The following is a 13,071-nucleotide window of genomic DNA, read 5'->3' as shown; positions in this document are numbered from 1 at the left end:
TTAGTCTCGGTGTGTTGATGTACGTGGGTCGGTGTGTGTACAGTCTCGGTGCGATGTACGTGGGTCGGTTTGTGTACAGTCTCGGTGCGATGTACGTGGGTAGGTTTGTGTACAGTCTCGGTGTGATGTACGTGGGTCGGTTTGTGTACAGTCTCGGTGTGATGTACGTGGGTCGGGGGTAGTGTACAGTCTCGGTGTGATGTACGTGGGTCGGTGTGTGTACAGTCTCGGTGTGATGTACGTGGGTCGGTGTGTGTACAGTCTCGGTGTGATGTACGTGGGTCGGGGTGTGTACAGTCTCGGTGTGATGTACGTGGGTCGGTTTGTGTACAGTCTCGGTGTGATGTACGTGGGTCGGGGTGTGTACAGTCTCGGTGTGATGTACGTGGGTCGGGGTGTGTACAGTCTCGGTGTGATGTACGTGGGTCGGTTTGTGTACAGTCTCGGTGTGATGTACGTGGGGTCGGTGTGTGTACAGTCTCGGTGTGATGTACGTGGGTCGGGTGTGTACAGTCTCGGTGTGATGTACGTGGGTCGGGGTGTGTACAGTCTCGGTGTGATGTACGTGGGTCGGTTTGTGTACAGTCTCGGTGTGATGTACGTGGGTCGGGTTTGTGTACAGTCTCGGTGTGATGTACGTGGGTCGGGGTGTGTACAGTCTCGGTGTGATGTACGTGGGTCGGGGTGTGTACAGTCTCGGTGTGATGTACGTGGGTCGGTTGTGTACAGTCTCGGTGTGATGTACGTGGGTCGGTTTGTGTACAGTCTCGGTGTGATGTACGTGGGTCGGTTTGTGTACAGTCTCGGTGTGATGTACGTGGGTCGGTGTGTGTACAGTCTCGGTGTGATGTACGTGGGTCGGTTGTGTACAGTCTCGGTGTGATGTACGTGGGTCGGGGTGTGTACAGTCTCGGTGTGATGTACGTGGGTCGGTTTGTGTACAGTCTCGGTGTGATGTACGTGGGTCGGGGTGTGTACAGTCTCGGTGTGTGATGTACGTGGGTCGGTGTGTGTACAGTCTCGGTGTGATGTACGTGGGTCGGGGTGTGTACAGTCTCGGTGTGATGTACGTGGGTCGGTTTGTGTACAGTCTCGGTGTGATGTACGTGGGTCGGGGTGTGTACAGTCTCGGTGCGATGTACGTGGGTCGGTTTGTGTACAGTCTCGGTGCGATGTACGTGGGTCCGGTTTGTGTACAGTCTCGGTGCGATGTACGTGGGTCGGTTTGTGTACAGTCTCGGTGCGATGTACGTGGGTCGGTTTGTGTACAGTCTCGGTGCGATGTACGTGGGTCGGGTTTGTGTACAGTCTCGGTGCGATGTACGTGGGTCGGTTTTGTGTACAGTCTCGGTGTGATGTACGTGGGTCGGTTTGTGTACAGTCTCGGTGCGATGTACGTGGGTCGGTTTGTGTACAGTCTCGGTGTGATGTACGTGGGTCGGTGTGTGTACAGTCTCGGTGTGATGTACGTGGGTCGGTTTGTGTACAGTCTCGGTGTGATGTACGTGGGTCGGTTTGTGTACAGTCTCGGTGCGATGTACGTGGGTCGGTTTGTGTACAGTCTCGGTGCGATGTACGTGGGTCGGTTTGTGTACAGTCTCGGTGCGATGTACGTGGGTCGGTTTGTGTACAGTCTCGTGTGATGTACGTGGGTCGGGGTTGTGTACAGTCTCGGTGTGATGTACGTGGGTCGGGTGTGACTGTGTCAGGTCTCGGTGTGATGTACGTGGTCGGGTGTGTACAGTCTCGGTGTGATGTACGTGGGTCGGTGTGTGTACAGTCTCGGTGTGATGTACGTGGGTCGGTTTGTGTACAGTCTCGGTGCGATGTACGTGGGTCGGTGTGTGTACAGTCTCGGTGCGATGTACGTGGGTCGGTTTGTGTACAGTCTCGGTGCGATGTACGTGGGTCGGTTGTGTACAGTCTCGGTGCGATGTACGTGGGTCGGTTTGTGTACAGTCTCGGTGTGATGTACGTGGGTCGTGTGTGTACAGTCTCGGTGCTGATGTACGTGGGTCGGTTTGTGTACAGTCTCGGTGTGATGTACGTGGGTCGGTGTGTGTACAGTCTCGGTGTGATGTACGTGGGTCGGGTGTGTACAGTCTCGGTGTGACGTACGTGGGTCGGTTTGTGTACAGTCTCGGTGTGATGTACGTGGGTCGGTTTGTGTACAGTCTCGGTGCGATGTACGTGGGTCGGTGTGTGTACAGTCTCGGTGCGATGTACGTGGGTCGGTTTGTGTACAGTCTCGGTGTGAGTGTACGTGGGTCGGTTTGTGTACAGTCTCGGTGCGATGTACGTGGGTCGGGTTTGTGTACAGTCTCGGTGCGATGTACGTGGGTCGGTTTGTGTACAGTCTCGGTGCGATGTACGTGGGTCGGTTTGTGTACAGTCTCGGTGCGATGTACGTGGGTCGGTTTGTGTACAGTCTCGGTGTGATGTACGTGGGTCGGTTTGTGTACAGTCTCGGTGTGATGTACGTGGGTCGGGGTGTGTACAGTCTCGGTGTGATGTACGTGGGTCGGTGTGTGTACAGTCTCGGTGTGATGTACGTGGGTCGGGGTGTGTACAGTCTCGGTGTGATGTACGTGGGTCGGGTGTGTACAGTCTCGGTGTGATGTACGTGGGTCGGTTTGTGTACAGTCTTGGTGTGATGTACGTGGGTCGGGTGTGTACAGTCTCGGTGTGATGTACGTGGGTCGGGGTGTGTACAGTCTCGGTGCGATGTACGTGGGTCGGTTTGTGTACAGTCTCGGTGCGATGTACGTGGGTCGGTTTGTGTACAGTCTCGGTGCGATGTACGTGGGTCGGTTTGTGTACAGTCTCGGTGTGATGTACGTGGGTCGGTGTGTGTACAGTCTCGGTGCGATGTACGTGGGTCGGTTTGTGTACAGTCTCGGTGCGATGTACGTGGGTCGGTGTGTGTACAGTCTCGGTGCGATGTACGTGGGTCGGTGTGTGTACAGTCTCGGTGTGACGTACGTGGGTCGGGGTTGTGTACAGTCTCGGTGTGACGTACGTGGGTCGGTTTGTGTACAGTCTCGGTGTGATGTACGTGGGTCGGTTTGTGTACAGTCTCGGTGTGATGTACGTGGGTCGGTGTGTGTACAGTCTCGGTGCGATGTACGTGGGTCGGTTTGTGTACAGTCTCGGTGCGATGTACGTGGGTCGGTTTGTGTACAGTCTCGGTGTGATGTACGTGGGTCGGTGTGTGTACAGTCTCGGTGCGATGTACGTGGGTCGGTTTGTGTACAGTCTCGGTGTGACGTACGTGGGTCGGTGTGTGTACAGTCTCGGTGTGACGTACGTGGGTCGGTTTGTGTACAGTCTCGGTGCGATGTACGTGGGTCGGTTTGTGTACAGTCTCGGTGCGATGTACGTGGGTCGGTTTGTGTACAGTCTCGGTGCGATGTACGTGGGTCGGGGTGTGTACAGTCTCGGTGTGATGTACGTGGGTCGGGGTGTGTACAGTCTCGGTGTGATGTACGTGGGTCGGTGTGTGTACAGTCTCGGTGTGATGTACGTGGGTCGGGGTGTGTACAGTCTCGGTGTGATGTACGTGGGTCGGGGTGTGTACAGTCTCGGTGTGATGTACGTGGGTCGGGGTGTGTACAGTCTCGGTGCGATGTACGTGGGTCGGGGTGTGTACAGTCTCGGTGTGATGTACGTGGGTCGGGGTGTGTACAGTCTCGGTGTGATGTACGTGGGTCGGTTTGTGTACAGTCTCGGTGTGATGTACGTGGGTCGGGGTGTGTACAGTCTCGGTGTGATGTACGTGGGTCGGGGTGTGTACAGTCTCGGTGCGATGTACGTGGGTCGGGTGTGTACAGTCTCGGTGTGATGTACGTGGGTCGGGGTGTGTACAGTCTCGGTGTGATGTACGTGGGTCGGGGTGTGTACAGTCTCGGTGCGATGTACGTGGGTCGGGGTGTGTACAGTCTCGGTGTGATGTACGTGGGTCGGGGTGTGTACAGTCTCGGTGCGATGTACGTGGGTCGGGGTGTGTACAGTCTCGGTGTGATGTACGTGGGTCGGTGTGTGTACAGTCTCGGTGTGATGTACGTGGGTCGGGGTGTGTACAGTCTCGGTGTGACGTACGTGGGTCGGGGTGTGTACAGTCTCGGTGTGATGTACGTGGGTCGGGGTGTGTACAGTCTCGGTGTGATGTACGTGGGTCGGGGTGTGTACAGTCTCGGTGCGATGTACGTGGGTCGGGGTGTGTACAGTCTCGGTGTGACGTACGTGGGTCGGGGTGTGTACAGTCTCGGTGTGATGTACGTGGGTCGGGGTGTGTACAGTCTCGGTGTGATGTACGTGGGTCGGGGTGTGTACAGTCTCGGTGTGACGTACGTGGGTCGGGGTGTGTACAGTCTCGGTGTGACGTACGTGGGTCGGTGTGTGTACAGTCTCGGTGTGACGTACGTGGGTCGGTGTGTGTACAGTCTCGGTGTGATGTACGTGGGTCGGTTTGTGTACAGTCTCGGTGTGATGTACGTGGGTCGGTGTGTGTACAGTCTCGGTGTGATGTACGTGGGTCGGGGTGTGTACAGTCTCGGTGTGATGTACGTGGGTCGGGGTGTGTACAGTCTCGGTGTGACGTACGTGGGTCGGGGTGTGTACAGTCTCGGTGTGATGTACGTGGGTCGGGGTGTGTACAGTCTCGGTGTGATGTACGTGGGTCGGGGTGTGTACAGTCTCGGTGTGATGTACGTGGGTCGGGGTGTGTACAGTCTCGGTGTGATGTACGTGGGTCGGGGTGTGTACAGTCTCGGTGTGATGTACGTGGGTCGGGGTGTGTACAGTCTCGGTGTGACGTACGTGGGTCGGGGTGTGTACAGTCTCGGTGTGATGTACGTGGGTCGGGGTGTGTACAGTCTCGGTGTGACGTACGTGGGTCGGGGTGTGTACAGTCTCGGTGCGATGTACGTGGGTCGGGGTGTGTACAGTCTCGGTGTGATGTACGTGGGTCGGTTTGTGTACAGTCTCGGTGTGATGTACGTGGGTCGGGGTGTGTACAGTCTCGGTGCGATGTACGTGGGTCGGGGTGTGTACAGTCTCGGTGCGATGTACGTGGGTCGGGGTGTGTACAGTCTCGGTGCGATGTACGTGGGTCGGTTTGTGTACAGTCTCGGTGCGATGTACGTGGGTCGGGGTGTGTACTGTCTCGGTACGATGTACGTGGGTCGGTTTGTGTACAGTCTCGGTGTGATGTACGTGGGTCGGTTTGTGTACAGTCTCGGTGTGATGTACGTGGGTCGGTGTGTGTACAGTCTCGGTGCGATGTACGTGGGTCGGTTTGTGTACAGTCTCGGTGTGATGTACGTGGGTCGGGGTGTGTACAGTCTCGGTGTGATGTACGTGGGTCGGTTTGTGTACAGTCTCGGTGTGATGTACGTGGGTCGGGGTGTGTACAGTCTCGGTGCGATGTACGTGGGTCGGGGTGTGTACAGTCTCGGTGCGATGTACGTGGGTCGGTTTGTGTACAGTCTCGGTGTGATGTACGTGGGTCGGGGTGTGTACAGTCTCGGTGCGATGTACGTGGGTCGGGGTGTGTACAGTCTCGGTGTGATGTACGTGGGTCGGGGTGTGTACAGTCTCGGTGTGACGTACGTGGGTCGGTGTGTGTACAGTCTCGGTGTGATGTACGTGGGTCGGGGTGTGTACAGTCTCGGTGCGATGTACGTGGATCGGTTTGTGTACAGTCTCGGTGCGATGTACGTGGGTCGGGGTGTGTACAGTCTCGGTGCGATGTACGTGGGTCGGGGTGTGTACAGTCTCGGTGTGATGTACGTGGGTCGGGGTGTGTACAGTCTCGGTGTGATGTACGTGGGTCGGTGTGTGTACAGTCTCGGTGTGACGTACGTGGGTCGGTGTGTGTACAGTCTCGGTGTGACGTACGTGGGTCGGGGTGTGTACAGTCTCGGTGTGATGTACGTGGGTCGGGGTGTGTACAGTCTCGGTGTGATGTACGTGGGTCGGTGTGTGTACAGTCTCGGTGTGATGTACGTGGGTCGGTGTGTGTACAGTCTCGGTGCGATGTACGTGGGTCGGTGTGTGTACAGTCTCGGTGTGATGTACGTGGGTCGGTGTGTGTACAGTCTCGGTGTGATGTACGTGGGTCGGGGTGTGTACAGTCTCGGTGTGATGTACGTGGGTCGGGGTGTGTACAGTCTCGGTGTGATGTACGTGGGTCGGGGTGTGTACAGTCTCGGTGTGATGTACGTGGGTCGGGGTGTGTACAGTCTCGGTGTGATGTACGTGGGTCGGGGTGTGTACAGTCTCGGTGCGATGTACGTGGGTCGGGGTGTGTACAGTCTCGGTGCGATGTACGTGGGTCGGTGTGTGTACAGTCTCGGTGCGATGTACGTGGGTCGGTGTGTGTACAGTCTCGGTGTGATGTACGTGGGTCGGGGTGTGTACAGTCTCGGTGCGATGTACGTGGGTCGGGGTGTGTACAGTCTCGGTGTGATGTACGTGGGTCGGGGTGTGTACAGTCTCGGTGCGATGTACGTGGGTCGGTGTGTGTACAGTCTCGGTGCGATGTACGTGGGTCGGTGTGTGTACAGTCTCGGTGTGATGTTGCACCTTGTTCAGTTTTATAAAAATCAGAACATTAATTGTAGATAGAATTAACCCTTTACCTGCTGAAGTAAAATTTGCTTTTTCACATTCAGGCCATTCTTTGTCGGTTCAACGAGAAGAGCAAGAAACTGACGTCCCTGCCGCTAGTGAAGGAACACAACCCAACCCAGTACGAGGAGAGAATGAGAATCCAGAAAGCAGGAGGTACAGTTAGGTGAGGAGTAAATTCTAACAATGATTTCTGTAGAAAGGTGGGCAAGTGTCTGATCAAACAAATTATGATCCTCAGTCAATATGTGCTGCACAAGGAAAGAGAGGTGGGCCTTGAAATCTGCCTCTTGCTTGCCAAACCTGCGGTGCCAGTTCATTGCATTAGCTTGTTGTGTAAAATCGCATAACGTGTGGAAATTCCGAGGTCCACTGTGTGTGGCGCAGTGCGATCCTGAAAGCACAGAAACCCGGGCGCTCCATGAGAATCTGTCTCCCTTGGGTTTTTGGAGACGGGAGGCAACTCGCAGTGTTAAATGCAGGCAGACGGTGGACTCAGCTTCCTTTAGCGTTAAAGGTAAATAGAGTTGGAATGAGCATTTAGATGAATTTTGTGTGTTGGATTTTGCAGTTCAGAGTATAGGCAGATCCATGTTAAAATTGGAGGAATTCTGCAGACAGAAACAGTTTCTAGAGATTAGAACCATAGAAGTTTGCAACGCAGAAGGAGGCCATTCAGCCCATGGTGTCTGTTGACTGCTTTTTGCTAGAGCAATCCAAAACTTATCTCACTGTCCTGCTCTCTCTCGATAGTCCTTTATTTGTCCTGTATATCTACTGTTTCATAAAAACATGCAATGGTCTCAGTTATTCAACTATTCCCTTTGGCAAAGCATTTCATGCTCTTAACAACTCTTTACATAAAGAAACTTCTCCAAACCCCTCTCCCTTCTCTCTGTGACAATTTTAAAATGATGATCCCTCATCACTGACTTCCCAATCAGGTGAAATAATATTTCCCTATTCACCTCATCAAAGTCCTTCATAATTTTAAAAACCTCTATTTAACTTCCTCTTACTAGCAGCTTGCTCTATGATTCTGTATTCTCACTTCTTCCATCATTTGTAAAAAGTAACAAAGCTTTACTGTCTATCTCCACCACACCTTCATCCTCCACAACTAGATTTCCACATGTCCACTAATGAGACCCAGCTCCACCTCTCCACAACCTCTCTCAACGCCTCCACTGCCTGTTTTACCAGTCCCGGATGAGCAGCAATTTCCTCCAGTTAAACATTGGGAAGGGCAAAACCACTATTTTCAGTCCCCACCCAGAACTCTCTACATGTCCTGTCCACTAATTCCATTCCCCTCCCCAGCCACTGTCTTGGGTTGAACCAGACTGCTCGCAACCTCGGTATCCTATTTCACCCCGAGCTGAGTTTCCTACCCCATATCTGCTCCATCACAAAGACTGTCTACTTCTACCTCCGTAAGATCGCCTATCTCTGCCCCGTCTCAGCTCATCTGCTGCCAACAACAACAACCACTTGCATTTATATAACGCCTTTAAGGTAGTAAAACGTCCCAAGGTGCTTCACAGGAGTGTAATCAAACAAAATTTGACATCAAGGCCACATAAGATATTAGGACAGGTAGGTTTAAAGGAGCGTCTTAAAGGAGGAGCGAGGGCGGAAAAGTTTAGGGAGGGAATTCCAGAAATTAGGGCCTAGGCAGCTTAAGGCACAGCCACCAATGGCGGAATGATTAAAATCGGGAATGCGCAAGAGGCAAGAATTGGAGGAGTGCAGAGATCTGAGTGTTGTAGGGCAGGAGGAGGTTTCAGACATAGGGAGGGGCGAGGCTATGAAGGGATTTGAAAACAAGAATGAGAATTTTAAAATCGAGGCATTCCCTCATCCGTGCCTTTTTCACTTCCAGACTTGGCTATTCCAATGCTCTCCTCGCTGGCCTCCCATCCTCCATCCTGCATAAACTTTTTAGCTCATCCAAAACTCTGCTGCCCTTATCCTAATTCGCACCAAGTCCCATTCACCCATCAACCCTGTGCTCACAAACCTACATTGACTTACAGTCCCAAAACACCTCAAGTTTAAAATTCTCATTCTCGTGTTCAAATTCCTTCATGGCCTCGTCCCTTCCTATCCCTATTATGTTCTCCAGCACTACAACTATCAGAGAATTCTTCATTCCTCCAACTCTAGCCCCCTGTGCATCCCTCACTCCCTTCTCCCCAATGTTTGCGGCCATGCTTTCTGCCCTAAGCTCTGGAATTCCCTCTCCTCCTTTTAAGACCCTCCTTAAAACCCACTCTTTGACAAAACTTGGCACCACCCTTCCGAATATCTCCTTCTTTGGCCCGGTGTCGATTTTTGTCTGATTATGCTTCTATGAAGCACCTTGGAATGTTTTATTTATTTTAAATGTGCTATAAAAATGCAAATTGTTTTAATGCTTCTAACTTTTTTGTTTTGTAGCTCCCCACGTGCTATTAAGTAGTAAAAGGACACTTAAAAATCATAATCTGATTAGGCAGAATCAACACTGTTTTATGAAAGGGAAATTGGGCTTGACAAATCTATTAGAATTTTTTGAGGGTGTAACTAATAGGGCAGATAAGGAGGAACCAGTGGATGTCGTATATTAGGATTTTCAAAAGGCATTCGATAAGGTGCCACATGACAGGTTGTTACAAGATTAGGGCTCATTGGAATAGGGGTAATATATTACCACGGATTGAGGATTGGTTAATGGACAGAAAACAGAGAGTAGGAACATACGAGCCGTTTTCGTGTTGGCAGATTGTAATTAGTGGGGTGCTGCAAGGATCAGTGCTTGGGCCTCAGCTATTTACAATCTATATCAATGACTTAGACGAGGGGATTGAGTGTAATGTATCCAAGTTTGCTGACTATACAAAGCTAGGTGGGAAAGTAAGCTGTAAGGAGGACATAAAGAGGCTGCAAAGGGATATAGACAGGTGGCAGATGGAGTATAATGTGGGGAAATGTGAAATTATCCACTTTGGTAGGAAGAATAGAAAAGCAGAATATTTTTTAAAAGGTGAGAGACTAAGATGTTGGTATTCAGAGGGATTTGGGTGTCCTTGTACATGAATCACAGGTATAGCAAGCAATTGGAAAGGCAAATGGCATGTAAGCCTTTATTGCAGAGGGGGTTGGAGTATAAGAGTAAGGAGGTCTTCCTGCAATTATATAGGGCTCTGGTGAGACCACATCTGGAGTACTGTGTACAGTTTTGGTCGTCTTAGTTAAGGAAGGATATAATTGGCTTAGAGCGGTGCAATGAAGGTTCACTAGATTGATTCTTGGGATGAGAGGGTTGTCCTATGAGGAGAGATTGAGTAGAATGGGCCAATAGTCTCTGGAGTTTAGAAGAATGAAAATCACCTCATTGAAACATAAGATTCTGAGAGAGCTTGACGGGTTAGATGCTGAGAGGCTGTTTCCTCTGGCTGGAGAGTCTAGAACTAGGGGTCATAGTCTCAAGATAAGGGGTCTGCCATTTAGTACTGAGATGAGGAAAAATTTCTTCACTGAGGGTTGTGAATCTTTGGAATTCTCTACCCCAGAGGGCTGTGGATGCTCAGTCTTTGAGTATATTCAAGACTGAGATCAGTAGATTTTTGGACCCTAAGGGATATAGGGATAGGATGGGAAAGTGGTGTTGAGGTACGATCTTGCTGAATGGCAGAGCAGGCTTGAGGGCCCGTATGGCCTACTTGTTATGTTCTTATGTGCTGGATAAATCAGGATTTTCCAACTTGCTGCCGTACTTTAAAACATATTTCCAGGATACTAAACCCATTTGCTGCCTTTTTGTGACTGTACTTAGCATATCTTTCCTCTTCACCAATTTACTGATTTATCCTTCTTTGTTAAGGTCTGTACCCCAACGATGGAGATTTTGGTTACGGTTCTCAGCCAAGTTATTAATCTTTCTCTTTCAGATGTTGATTTGGGATCATGGCTTTTGTTATTTCAAATTTGCAGTTTGTCTTCTAGTGTATTTTTTAATGTTTGTATTTTGCTCACTGAAAACTATTGCTATTATCAGAATTTTAACCAAAAGAAGTGAATCTAAAATCTGCCGTTGGTACAGGCGAGGTTTTCGTAAGTAGAGTGGGTAAGAGTTGCAGCAGAGAAGCGAGCAAATGGGATTTTCTGTTCCTGGCGGGAGTGTATTGACGCTCACAGGAACAGGAATGCACTGGACATCACCACACTATGCTCTGGAACTGGCTGATTGTTTCCTAATCTTATTGTGATTGGGTAGAAAAATCAAAGCATTTGCCCCTCAATGATGTAAATTGAATCTGAAGGGTCTGATCTCCTGCGAGATGAGTGTTAATGGATCGAGAGGGTTTGTAGAGTGAGGAGATCCCGGTATTCGGTCTTGACAAGACTGCTGAAAGTTTGGTGTGTGGAAATAAACCTGCAGGGGTTTGTACAAGGTAAAAAAATCCAAGACTTATGCCTTAAACGGGAATACGGCCAGAATCCCCTCTCCATTTATTCCTTGTGCATTGCTTGTTATTGCAGGAGAAGCCACATGAAAGGTCTCTTATTTCTTTATGGGGTGAGGGGGGCGGCCAAATTATCAGCTGGGTAGCGTTCACTTTTGTGTTCATCAAGGCTAGTAGGTAACCACGGTCACAGGAATTGCATTGTTTCAATATGGATGCCGTGTTTGTAGCACAGTTCGACTCTTGTGTTATATTAGCTGGTTATTTTGGCCCTCTGTGCAAGTGTGTAACAGATGCCTGTCACTCTTGCCCAGCTTGTGGCACAGAGCACTTCCTCCCGGGACTGCCCTCAGATCACCATTTCCTGTCACTGGTCCAGTGCTGAAGCTCTACAGCCTTTCCTGTCCTGAAATATGAACGTAACTACCTGCATGATGGGTCCTTGCTGTTGGGTCCTCTCAGTGGATCAGGACCCAGGTTCCTCCCTCAATTCTTTGTTCAGCTTAAAATTACTTGTTCGATTAACTTCACCATGCAACGGAAAGGCTTCCGGCTCTGACAAACTCAGTAGCATAGTCAGTGAATCTCCCACCAATGCACAATGGTGCTCTTTTACAGGGCCTCTCTGCACGAGTAAGTTCTTTTAGATTTAACTTTTAGTGACGCGTTCGTCAAGCTGAGGGATATCAGTGCTGGGAAATGGAACATTTTCCACGGAGCAGCGTACACCCAGTGAGACGGTGTGTTATTACATACTGACAAAACAAACAGTCTGTCATTTCAATGAAATCACCAACTTCTTCCACACAAGCCCCAAACACGTTTATGTATGTAGCACCAGGCTTATTTTATAATAGCTGGTAACAATGATCACATAGAATTACGTACAATTTTACAGCATAGAAACAGGCCGTTTGGCCCACTAGGTCCATGCTGGTGTTTATGCTCCACACAAGCCTCTTCCCATCTTGCTTCATCTAACCCCATCAACATATCCTTCTATTCCATTCTCCCTCATGATCTTGCTTAGCTTCCCCTTAAATACATCTATACTATTCACCTCAACTATTCCTCGTGGTAGCGAGTTCCACATTCTAACCACTCTCTGGGTAAAGAAGTTTCTCCTGAATTCCTTATTGGATTTATTAGTGACTATCTTTTATATGATGCAAGTCTTTTTATAGATCTATCTCTTAGTCCCTCTCTCTCCTTCCACAGAACCTTTTGAGTTTTGCCGTATATACCCAACTTCCCCCTCCTCTTCCCCCAGTAGGAGGAGCCAAAACTCCACCATCCCACAGCCAATTCCCTCAAGGTCGTTATAGTTATGATTCTTTGTAGCTTACTAATGATATTTTAACCCTGGCAAAAGCATTCCATCTTTACTTTGAAACTCTGAGGCTGGGATTAACAGATGGATGCTGAAATCTCCAGAATATAAATGGTTTAAAACTTGTCATTTAGTTTCAGGTATCTGTTTCAGGATCCACTTAAGATGCCTTTTCTTCTTTCTCTTGCATCTAATTGTCTAATTTGCAAAAAAGAAGCACACTCAAAAGCTTCTGGGACAGTATTGGGGTCCTGAACTGCCTGTGGTTATGGACTTGCTGCTCTCTGCACCTTCTCCGTTGTGTACACAATATTTGGGGGAGAATTGAACTCGTTGCTCCAAATATGGCCTGACCAATACATGATGAAGTCTCAGCATAATCTTCAGACAGTGTGCTAGCGTTACAACAGCACCCTATTGCTCGTTTAATTGCAAGATTGAACATTGTGAATTTTTTTTACTTCCAATCACTTCTCCATCACCCCCCCACCTCCCCGATCCCTTTCTAAATCTCCCTCTGCCAATTCAGTTCCGAGCACCGTTTTCTGACCTTCCTTCAGCCTGCTGAATAAACAACAACTTTTCCAGGTTTCACAAAACAAATTATTGGGCATAACAAAGGAGCGTAGTCCGGGGCAACTGTAACTGGGACAGTTTTCTTGG

The 13,071-nt window shown here is 50.0% G+C and overlaps 1 protein-coding gene across 1 annotated transcript in view; it reads left to right on the top strand.

Annotated features, from left to right (window-relative positions):
* The window catches only part of ilkap (integrin-linked kinase-associated serine/threonine phosphatase), a 46,991-nt gene that overhangs the window by 24,952 nt on the left and 8,968 nt on the right, over positions 1–13,071 (top strand). The window contains exon 8 of the mRNA XM_067995564.1: positions 6,675–6,796. Within this exon, the coding sequence (XP_067851665.1) occupies positions 6,675–6,796 (122 nt within the window). The remainder of the gene's footprint in view (positions 1–6,674; positions 6,797–13,071) is intronic.

The sequence above is a fragment of the Heptranchias perlo genome, chromosome 13 (genome assembly GCF_035084215.1).
Source record: "Heptranchias perlo isolate sHepPer1 chromosome 13, sHepPer1.hap1, whole genome shotgun sequence".
Lineage (NCBI taxonomy): Eukaryota > Metazoa > Chordata > Chondrichthyes > Hexanchiformes > Hexanchidae > Heptranchias > Heptranchias perlo.
Note: the sequence above shows the minus strand (reverse complement) of the source record. Positions and strands in the feature narration are given on the sequence as shown.